Genomic DNA, 11,260 nt, shown 5'->3' with positions numbered 1-11,260 from the left:
TGAATTCTCCCCCTCTAATTAATAGATAATGAAATCTCGCACTCTAATCTAATCTACTTGCTCATGCATTGTTTAATAAACATATTGTACTTGCTTCTACAGGAGTGATTTTTTTGAAAAGGTTTTGTGGTTAACTTAAAGAACATAATATCCCACCTTTTATACATTAACTGTAAACCATTTTCTCTTATGAGCAATATGCAACAATAATGACTTATGTCATGTATATGGAAAACATGTTGCTTTTACAAACAATTAGGAAAATAAACTGGAGAGAGTATTGCTTATTCTTGTTTTAGCTGATGTTAATGCAAAGAGAGCAAGCTAATGTATCAGAAGCAGTTTCCCAGTTAATGTCATACCTTGAAACTAAAATTTACAGTTAAATTTGTGATAATTGTGTGCATATTCCATGCACATATACAGATCCATTTACTCATTATATTATATAGCCCGTTCCATTTTGGCAGGGCATACACTTCAGTATGGGGAGAGCGAGAGAGAGGGAGGGAAAGTTAATTTGATTCATAAGTAGATTTAATGGGGAAACAGTGAAGCGTAAGAGCATTTATAATGTACTTTTCATCAGTGTTTTCCATAGGTTCTGCCCTGCTGTCAAATCCATTCAGTGCTCCTCAGTACTGAGAGATGTTGGAAGCACAGAATGAGAGAGAAGAACGGAAGGAGATAGTGGGGGGGGGGGACAATTAGCATGTGTTCACCCTAAGTGGTCTCCCAGGTCTATATTTAGCACTTGCTTGGATAAAATGCATAAATATTAATTCATCTGTTAATTGGCTGCCTCTCTGTCTTAAAATGTCTGCTAAATGATATTTAAAAAAAGCTCTGAAGGAACATATTTGACATTCTGGGGAAATCACTGCAGAATATTTAGGATGTGCAACAGCAATTATCTTTATCAGTTTTTGTTTATGCATCTGGTTTGAATAAAACTGCATTAAGGCTGTTTAATTCTGTCAGCCTATTCCAGTCCTTTTGAATAATCATGCTTGGCAATAACAATGTGTTCTGCAATGCAAAACATTCGTGTACTACTCACTGTCCCACCAGCTAGAGAAGAGTTCCCACATGGGCACTGCTGTGGAATCTGAGCTCTGATCATTCAGTGTTTTATTTTCTACTATTATTGCCTCAGCACTCTTTGTGCCCTAATTCAGGCAAGATCAGGGACTACTGAAAGACTGTTGTCATTCTGAGAAAATGGAATCTGTAGTAAATGTGAAATTCTTCAATAGTTTCTTTTATTCCTATAATGAAGCCATCAGTGAGAGGAAACAAAGACCAACCACAAAATGTTCTTATTTGAGGCACATGGGGGCAGTGCTGTCTCTGCATTATTTAGTAGATCTCATTAACCTGTGCAGAATTCAACAGAAAACGGTAGTCCTGCTGATACACAAATCTAACACGGGTGGAATTTTGGGGCATGGTCTCTGTCTATCTCTGTTTTTCCCACTCTCTCTGTCACCCTAACACCCGCGCGCTCCAACTTTGCAGCAGGTGTGACTGTGAGAATGATGAAATACTGTTATCGAGATTGCAAATAGATTTCCCAGGAGAGGTCTGATAATAATTACTTCCATATGCTTCCATTTGGGGTGGGTTAACCAGCACACTAGTGTTCTATTTTCCAGTATATATGTGTATTATTGGATTCAAGTGAAGTCCTACCAGGGTGCTATAGCTGGTAAAACATGGATGATGATAGAGTTTCAGTGGCTTCATTATCTGCAGTTTAGAGTTAGCAGTTCTAAATGAGTAGAAACAGGAGATTCCTCCCCTATTGCACATCAGTGTTGCCAGTGTGCTAGGCTTAATGCTTAATGTGTTATATGGTCTGCAACAACCACTTCCAATTAAATGTGATCATTTAACCCTGAAATGCAGCAGCAGAGTATACCTCTGTCTTACAAATACATCCAACATCAAAGTAACATTTTGTGAGGTTTTAAGGCTCTTGAACTTCCCTGTTGAGGATCTTTACCTGTCACCTTCCTTTAAGTGTGAGCTCATGGGGTGAGAGAAGACTAAGATCCCACAAACCTGAATTAAAGAGATCATTAAACTGCAGGATAAGTCATCTCAAATGGCCCATGGAGGAGTGAACTGTAGTGCAGGGAATTCTCTCCAGGTCATCAAGCATATTTCCTGAACATGCAGCAGGATGCACATGTGTACATGTATGCATTGCCATAGCGTTCTCTATAACAGACTTTTGAAGGGCCAGTTCCAGAGCACACCTACTCTTTACACACACACACACACACACACACACACACACACACACACACACACACACACACACACATATGCTATTATGCATTTGCATTAAGGTTGTCTCCATTTCCACTGATGCACTGCTTCACTTGTCATGTTAGTCCTACTGAGAACCCCACCCGCATGCTTTGAAAACATGACTGGGATTAATATACTTGAGAAGTAGATCTTTTGTGACTTGCGACTTTCACTCACATCTAACTCCATTTTATTTATGAGGATTATTTATTTGTATTTTTCATTCTTTGTATTATTCACTCATTAGGTCTTTATGACATTATGGTTACCCTCAATGTCATATTGTCTTTTGACAATTGTCTCTTGTAACTGTGGGTATTGTGTAGTGATGTATGCAATGCTATCCTCTTAAAATAAATGGCCCTTAAGGAAAATAACACTTTCAAATTAAATTTAATTGTTTTATTGAAAACGTGGAGTGGAAAGCAGTGAAAGATACTGGAATTACCACAGTCAATGGAATAATTATCTCCCTTCAGTACTTTAAAATTCTCAGTAAAATATAACAAGTAGTTAAAAGCTGTGTAAAAGGAAACTTTGTGTATGTCTCTTACACTTCAGAAGAGGGTTGTGTGGCCTTAGCCCTTCCTGGGCAAACATTGGGCAAACAAAACAACAAAATACACAGCAATGATTAAAAGGAAATGCCCATGTCTTAAAGCTGTCTGAAGGCAAACTCCAGTGTGGCTCAGATGCAGCACCTGCGAGATCAGTTGTTGTATTTTCCTTTTGAATGTTTGACACTGCCCAGTGTCAGGCTGAAAGTCAACTCTAAGCACTTTCAAAATGTGGAGAAAACTAAACTTTAACTTTGACTCCATGGTGATTGTTAACACATTTTTCTACTTCTTTTTATTAATTTTTTATATTTATTTAGGGATATTTTCTTTGCTAACATAGAATTTTGATAAGTAAGTACAGCTATTGTTATTGTTATACAGTCTGTAAATAAAAAGCAATAGATAAATAAGCAGCTAGTTTGACCTAAAAATAATGATAAAGAAATAATGATAAAAGTAGACTATTTTGAGGAAAAAAAAAACAAACAAACAGTAGAGAAGGAAAAATACAAAGGTTCCTGTGGCACGCTATACATGGACTGTCATGATTATGAGTGTCTGTAGCATAGAGGGGCACCTAAGGTAACATTTTCCAGATCCAGCAGTGTGTGACAGTACAAAGACCATCCACATGGTGGCTACACTCACTTGGTTCTACACCAGAGCAACTCCCCAAGCTTTTATTTAATGAGTTGGCATTATATTAATTAATTGTGCTCTGGTGGTTTGGCAGTCACCACTAGCAATTAAAATGTTTTCTATCTCTGGGTAGCTTACTTGCCTAGAAAGAGCAGGGTTACGTTGGTCACAAAAATCTGCAGGCCTATTCCCCCATTGTTCCTGTAATATGTATATTTCATAAAGTGTGTACTCTGGGAATTGAGCATGTTAAACGTGTTAAAAAAATCTCAGAATTACATTCAAGCGCATCCTATCTTATTAAAAACATGATCCAGACGCTATGTCCATGTTAAATTAATTAAATTCAATTTTCATACTAATACTGGAAAACTCAATTAATGTCCACTCTGACATTTTACTCATTTAATGTCCAGTCAAGATTAAATGGGTAAAATATTTAGCATATTGCAGACAAAAGGTTTCCAATGGAAATACTGTTATTATTAATCTTTTCTTTTTGAACGTTTTTTAAAATTATTGAAGGGACATGTTTGATGTTACAAATTTAAAATGCTTTCTCATTATCTTTCTCTATACCTAAAATACATACACTAACAAGACGTGATTATTATGAAAGGACAAACAAGAGTTCGAGTAAATCTTTTTCAAGAACACAGTAAATCAGCAAGAGAAGTTGAGAGGAGGAGTTTGTTTTGATCACCCCAAACTCTGTGACGTCCACATCAACTTAACCACGCTGCTTAAATACGGAGAGATGAGTAAGATGAGCGCAAACTTCTCCTTCAAAATTTTCTTCAGCTGTCGCGTCGTAGGTAAAAGTCTACATTCCTGTATAGACATCTCTAGCACTTCAAAAAAGCTCAGTGACATAACATTTCTCAAGTCTGGTGCGCTCATAGATTCTGCGGGGATCACAACATCATGTCAGCACAGAGCCCAGTATTTTAGAGTTTAGGCTACATGAAAATAAACTTGACAATACACGAGTGTACAACAGCACAAAGTTGGAAAGGGTTGTTTATAGATGTCCACTAAACTTGAAGTAGACTTCCAGCTGGAGTTGGCCGACCTCGATTCCCTCAAAGGCGAATACGATGAGGAGATTGACGTGGAGAGCGTGGACGGACGCGGCAGTCGAAGCGAGAGGGAAGCGAAGATGACGACGGAAGCGCAGCCTCAGCGCAGGCTAAGCCGGAGTCCAAAGTGCGCTCGCTGTCGGAATCACGGCGTCGTGTCGTGTCTCAAAGGCCACAAGCGCTTCTGCCGCTGGCGGGACTGTCAGTGCGCGAACTGTCTCCTCGTCGTGGAGAGACAACGAGTGATGGCTGCGCAAGTTGCCCTCCGGAGGCAGCAGGCTACCGAGGTGAGCGAGGGCAAGTGTCACAAACCGTCAACGCCGCTGACAGAAGCTCAAATATTATATATATATATATATATATATATATATATATATATATATATATATATATATATATATATATATATATATATATATATATATATATATATATATATATATATATATATGAATAAAAATTTTAAACGATTTTTTATAACGCTTTTATTTTGGTTCAGATAGCTCTTACTGCATTATGTCGCATAAACATTAATAGAAATCTACACATTTTAAACACTTTTTACGAATATAGTGTTCATGATCTAAAATACTTTAATTTTACATAATCATCAAGCAATAGCTCCACCAAAATGATCACAAATATTTCAGAAATAGTAAACACGAAGAATTCAGAGTTGTTTTATTTCTTTAACAGGGTAAGAAAAATCAGCGGAATGCTTCTTACCTCAGACGTGCAGCTTACCAACGTTATACCAGAGAGCCTAGTCTGCTGGCAAAGAGTATACTAGAGGGTAAGGTTTAATGAATATGCATCTCATTAAGTCATCTCTCAGGCCATATTGGAAGAACCTGGATTAGTTCAGCCATTATGCTACAGATCCCTCTGCCTGGAATAGATTTGTTTGTGTTTGTTTAAGATAATTAAAATTATGCAAATGAAGGTAGGAATTGCAGCAGAGTGGAATCATGTAATGGCTTTGGATTTTAAACTTCTCAGATATGCTTTCTTCAATGTCAGTGTTTGAAAGGTAGTTTAAAGTTTTAATATAGGTAATGGCTTTGTTTGTTAGACTGATCATTTAACTGCACAATATTTTATTGCAAGATATTTGGATGTGTACAAAATGTTTCTCAGATGGTTAAATGTATTGGGAAAACAAAATAAACATTTTCAGATTGTTATATTCATGTTCTATAGAGTTTGGTGACAAATAAATTACTGTACTGGTAAATTACAATCTGGTTTCAAATGATAAATTGATAGATTATTAAAATAAGACTGTATGTGGTGCCTATTCATGCTGAAAAAAAAATAAGCTTGCAAATTAATACAAACATTAATGGAGGCATTAATACACAGTTTAGACTGTACAAATGTTATTTCTAGAATATTATTCTCTGGAAGATTATTCTCATGAACGTGTGTTAAGTGAGGTCGATGCTTTCTTCATGCCATAGGCTATAAACCGAACACGCTAGACGACTGGCCAAAGAAACTCCATTTCCCTTCGCTTAGCGTGAGGATGAGGAAGAGGAGAGCCTTCGCTGACAAAGAGCTGGAGAGTGTGATGCTGGAGAGAGAGCTGAGGCAGAGAGAGATGGAGGAACTACCCGGAGTCATGCTCCTTCAGGCTGCTGCCTTGCCTGCTTCCTCTGCATGGCTGTACCCGCTGTCGGACGCCAGCCTGCCCAGCTACATGCCCGTGTACAAGTACGGCCCACTGCTGTATGAGTGCAACCTCCACTGCCACCCCCACGAGTTCCCACTCAGGACTTCAGAACCCCGTCACACGGACTCTCTCGCAAAGAGCTGTCTTCTTCGGGCAGCAGAAGGCTGGGAGACCTGCAACGAGAGGTACTTACACTTGGAATCTTTTCCATTGACCTCAATTCAAGGCTTTCAGCACTGCTGCAGCAAAAACACAGGCATCAAGTCAGCAAAGCCCGGCTCAGAAAGTGTGCGGGCTGACTCATCTAACAGCACGCCAAAGAGTGCTGGTGCTGACAGGCTGGACATGGCGTCGGCGCTGGACGGCAGTCTTCCTCTGACTGAGGGAAAGGTGCTGTCACAGACAGAGATGCCAAATAGGTGCTGTAGGGTGCCCAGATCTAAAGCTCTAGCACACAAGGACTGTTCCACTAGAGCGAACTGCATTAAAGAGTCCCACGTGAGGCCCTTACCCTTCTCTGTAGAAGCTTTGCTGATGTGATGACATGGTGAATTCTCTGCAGAATACACTTTTTTATAAAGTCATAGAATTGTTTTTATTTTCTGGTGGAATAAAATGTTCCTTGATATTTCAGAAGAATTTATGCTCCAGACATTTTATAAGCAAATATCTGGATTTGTTTTGTTTATGATAGTAGTTTTTGAGTTAGGATATGTATTGTGTACCATTTCAAATTAAGTATAATTTGTTTAGATTTATTTATTATTTATCCTTTTCTAAAATCATATGTTCATATAGAGGCCTCTAGTTTTACATTTATCCATTTTTTTTTTCCCTGATTATGTAATTTTGTACAGCACTGACTTTTTTTTTTTTTTTTTTTTTTTTTTACATATGGATAATTTCAAATTGGTTCTAAAATTGTTATGGATATGTCCAGATGGTAATGGGTATGTCCAGACACACACACACAAACATACTATATCAGCAATGGGAATCATCATTTTAAGGCTGATTAAATAAATCTCACATCTTCATGTCCTTTCATGTCCATCTCCCTACAGTTTTAAAGAAAACTAATTAAAGGGCCTTTAGCTAAACAAAGCATAACATTGTGTAATAAAGTATCAAAATATAACACAGCCCAGACCATGTATTTACATAAGCAGGAGTAGAAGAACATATAAATGATTTGAATATGTAAAAGCCATAATTCACATTTTCAAAAGTTTTGTTTACAATGCACTTTTCTAAATTAGGCTACTTATGGGTTAATCAGCTTCAGCAATCAAGTATCATATTAAGCACACTTAATGTTTAATTGAAAAGGGCCACTCTTCCAGCTGCAGCAAGTTTGCTTTTAAAATAACCATTTCCACTTTTTTAACCTTTGGACAGTGAAGTGGAAGCTTCAGCTATATATGCCAGCACTTGAACATCTGATAATGTTGCCTTGGCAACATTGTTCTTTTTTCTCTAGCGTGGCATTCTGGAGCCTGGACAGGGTTGTTTAACCTGCAGCTGATCTATATCCGTCTTCTTTTCTTCTCATTTTTTCCCTTTCATTACAGTTTCTCCGATAGAGGAGTCAGATAGTTTTGACATCTGGGGACCGCATGGCGTCAACATGAGTGATAGTGCTGTGGCCTCTTTGTGTGTCCCTATCTAAGTGCATCTCAACGCTCACATAGGGGCCTGCATCAGGACGCTTTCACACGAAGCGAGTTCCCTAGGGAGCGTACAGCCGCAGCGTCGCACAGTCTCCATGGCCTTTGGCGCTTTTTTCACCTGAGATCTCTACAGAGCAGAGAAATATCAGCATTTTGTTTCACAGTGTGTTTTGTCTACATAGGTACCAGACATGGGATGATGAAATTTCACTTTTCCATTATTAGCTTTTCACTGATAATAAATTGCCTATTGTCTCTGTGAAGTAAAATGAAGAAATTAAGCATAAATAAACACAAATATACAAATACACAAATCATAACGATTACAGTGAGGAACAACAGAAGATTTTTTTTCCTTTTATAATATTGCCATTTCTGTTTTGATTTCTCCTTATACCATCTCTGCCCAATAATGAGATGCTCATTATTAGTTTAATTTTTAGTGTCTCTTAGATTCCCAAAGATCTCTCAAGGTTATGGAGGACGTAAATGAGTCCTAAATGCTCTTATTCTGTGTTGCTATGCTACAGTTTATTACTATAACACTGTTCATTAAAGCCATGCTGTGGGCTTTGCTGAATCGAGTTAGCACTGACATGCTGATGAGGCAGGTAAGAGGCATAACCACATCATTAGCTCTGCCCCCATTTTGACAGAGCCCAACTCCTGTGCAGCTTCTCAGTTGATGCAGCAGCTTCCTCACCTCCATTTCCTCCTTATTTCCATTTCAGTGGCATTTTTAACAGCAGCGCCCACCACATTTGAGGCACAGCTTTGCTAACTAGACCACAGTCACACACTATGTAGGCCATGGAGGAGAAAAAATGTGCCTGTATGTCTTTCATGGTGGACTTATTTATCGCCATAACCTTCTTTTAACATGGTCACCCCATCTTATTTGTGCAATCTAGATATCAGCATCTCCTCTCTCCTGACAGGATATCAGCAACGTTTAGTATCAGGGTGCAGAGGGGCTACTTTGATCCCACTGCCAGATCCCTACTCAAGCGGAATCTGTCAGATTGACTCCCTGCCCTTGGCAGGCAGGCCAAGTCCCCCCAAAACAGGCTCTAGGGTTACACACAGCCGCGGGTGGGTGGGAGGGTGGATTGGCCTTCTGCCCCTCACCTGTTGCACCCAATAAAAAAACTCCTATATGTGTCATTGGCCCAAAATACATGGACACTTACTGCATGGCAGATAACTCATGACCGTGACACAAAGTGTTACAGTTTGAGTTAAGAAGGTAAGCGTTTTTGGGGTTTTTTGGTTCGTCATCTGTAAAAGTTGGGTTATCTTAAATGTTTTTCACTGTAATACTACGGCACTTTGGTAAAATTGTTATTCTTAACTCACATAGTTTTAGGGAACATCAAATATAACAAAAAAGTGTCAATGTGAGCTTTGAATTCTTCTTAATCCCCCCCCCCTCCCCCCATTTAGTTGAGCATATTAGTCATCACCAAAGGTGTTTTAGGGTCAGGGTGCATAAACCATAATTGCTGTGTTGTTGTTTTTTTGACAGTGCTAGTGAATTTAAATTTCACAGAATTCTAAAAATTAATGAAAGAGCATAAAGTTCCTCCCACTCCCTTTCCCCTGAGTTTGGGTTTTTCCACTGCAGTATGCACTATACTCTCTCTCTCTTACACACACACACACGCACACACACACACACACACTCACTCTCTCAGGCACATGGAACCTGTGCCCACTGTTGCAGCTGTGTGGCTATACTGTTACCTTCTGCTGAACGACCCAGCCCAGTATCCACTTTTACCATTCCATCAGAGTAAATCACAGACTTCCTTGATTCTAACTAAAGAGGCTGTGAGCATACAGGCCAATCCCCTGGTATTACCTCTAACATATGCGCACACTTTACTAGTGTACCATGGCATATTCATGTACATGAAAGGCAGCTTTGACAATTGTCTTTTGCAGTAAAGCAATTTAAATCTAGCACAACTTTAATAACCCATACCCAACTGTTTGAAGGTCAGAATCCTGGATGACTTCAGTAGGGTGGGCCATAACATACAGCTGAAAACTGCTGTCTTTGCTACCCTTTATAACTGTGCAGTATTTACCCTGCATGTAAGTTATTCTCCTCTTTGAGTAAGACACTGGATAGTTTTAACACCTCATAGTCCTGGAAAGCTTACCCACTCCTGTGTGTTATTTGGTCACAGTTCGGTAAAGGTGTCATACAAACATATTGGTACCTTCTTAGGAGTGATTGATTGTACCAGGGCCAAGCTCATGAAGAGGAAAAGAGGGGTTGTTGACACATAAACCTCCACGGATGTTGAATAAAAGCTCAAGGAGCAAAGGGATGTGGGAATTTGAAATAATAACAGCTGATTGGCCAAAAGCAATGTGTGAGAGGCATGGGGAGAGCATGGTTTAGAGAGAGGAAGAGCGAGAGAGTTGAGCTGAGTTGAGCTGGCAGAAACTACGAGAGGCGAGATGGCGTGATATAGCAGAGAATGCCAGCATGCAGCCCAGCTGCATGGTCTGCACACCAGCCAAGAACACCACCATGTTTAAGGGCTATTTATTCTAACTGGATTACCATTACAGACATGACAATTCATGCTGTGAATACTGATAGAAAACAAGAGCAGAGGGAGGATTAAGGGCTGCCGCTCATTCTTATATTTGTGACAATATATAGCGTCAGTAAAAGCCGGAATCAGACATTTGTTTCATGCATGATGTGGGTGGTTGTGAAAGCAGACATAGCTGATCCTAGTCCACAGGGGGTGATGACTTCTCTTAATATGTTCTATCAGTGAGGTCATGCTGAAACCTCATTTGTACAATGTTACTAAGTTTTCAGCTGCATACATTGTTAATGATCATTATCACAGATGAAAGGTTTTATTTTATATGAGCAGAGGTCTGCAACCATTTGTGATAATGAACTGATTCCCCACTGGAAAGTTAGCTGATGGTTATTTGTTTGTTCTCTTTGTTTTGTTTTGCTGTTGGTGTAAACTCTCTCACAGACACGTCTATAAAAGAATAATTGAGTATAAACAGTGGCTCTCTGTACGAAGCTTCATGTCAATATTGTCCTTTCCTCTGGTACTCGCACACTAGCCTACCTTACCACACAGCATAAGCCTGCGAGCCTTTTACCTGTTCTGCACAGCACCCAGGTTCCTTACAGTCTCTCCACCATCATCGTTCTCTCCCTCCGAGCCCCTACACCTTTTCCCCTCAGCCAGGCTCCTCATGGCCTGGCCTCCTTCTGGTGTGTTTGGCCTGCAACACCAACCCTTCTGTCTTGTGTTTTTACTTTAAACAAAGCTATTAATC

General features: G+C 39.4%; 1 protein-coding gene across 2 annotated transcripts; it reads left to right on the top strand.

Moving 5' to 3' along the window:
- Positions 1–2,736: 2,736 nt before the first annotated feature.
- dmrt2b (doublesex and mab-3 related transcription factor 2b) lies at positions 2,737–8,378 on the top strand. 2 transcript variants are annotated; one of them, XM_026998810.2, is made up of 4 exons: positions 2,737–4,881; positions 5,291–5,387; positions 6,055–6,451; positions 7,838–8,378. In XM_026998810.2, exons 1-4 carry the CDS (start codon positions 4,543–4,545, stop codon positions 7,860–7,862), a joined length of 858 nt encoding a protein of 285 aa, XP_026854611.2. In that variant the 5' UTR covers positions 2,737–4,542; the 3' UTR covers positions 7,863–8,378. The 2 variants fall into 2 exon arrangements, with proteins under 2 accessions (XP_026854611.2, XP_026854610.2); XM_026998809.2 differs by lacking the exon at positions 7,838–8,378 and having other exon boundaries at positions 6,055–7,297.
- The last annotated feature ends 2,882 nt before the right edge of the window (positions 8,379–11,260 follow it).

This window comes from Electrophorus electricus, chromosome 3, assembly GCF_013358815.1.
Source record: "Electrophorus electricus isolate fEleEle1 chromosome 3, fEleEle1.pri, whole genome shotgun sequence".
NCBI classification, from domain to species: Eukaryota; Metazoa; Chordata; class Actinopteri; order Gymnotiformes; family Gymnotidae; genus Electrophorus; species Electrophorus electricus.
This window is presented reverse-complemented; position numbering and strand designations above follow the sequence as displayed.

Excerpts from the sequence above, each read along its gene's own strand:
- dmrt2b (XM_026998809.2), top strand. The coding sequence starts at position 4,543 with ATGTCCACTAAACTTGAAGTAGACTTCCAGCTGGAGTTGGCCGACCTC. Across the intron at positions 4,882-5,290 it reads GGAGGCAGCAGGCTACCGAG|GGTAAGAAAAATCAGCGGAA; the intron begins GTGAGCGAGGGC and ends TTTCTTTAACAG. Across the intron at positions 5,388-6,054 it reads GGCAAAGAGTATACTAGAGG|GCTATAAACCGAACACGCTA; the intron begins GTAAGGTTTAAT and ends TTCATGCCATAG.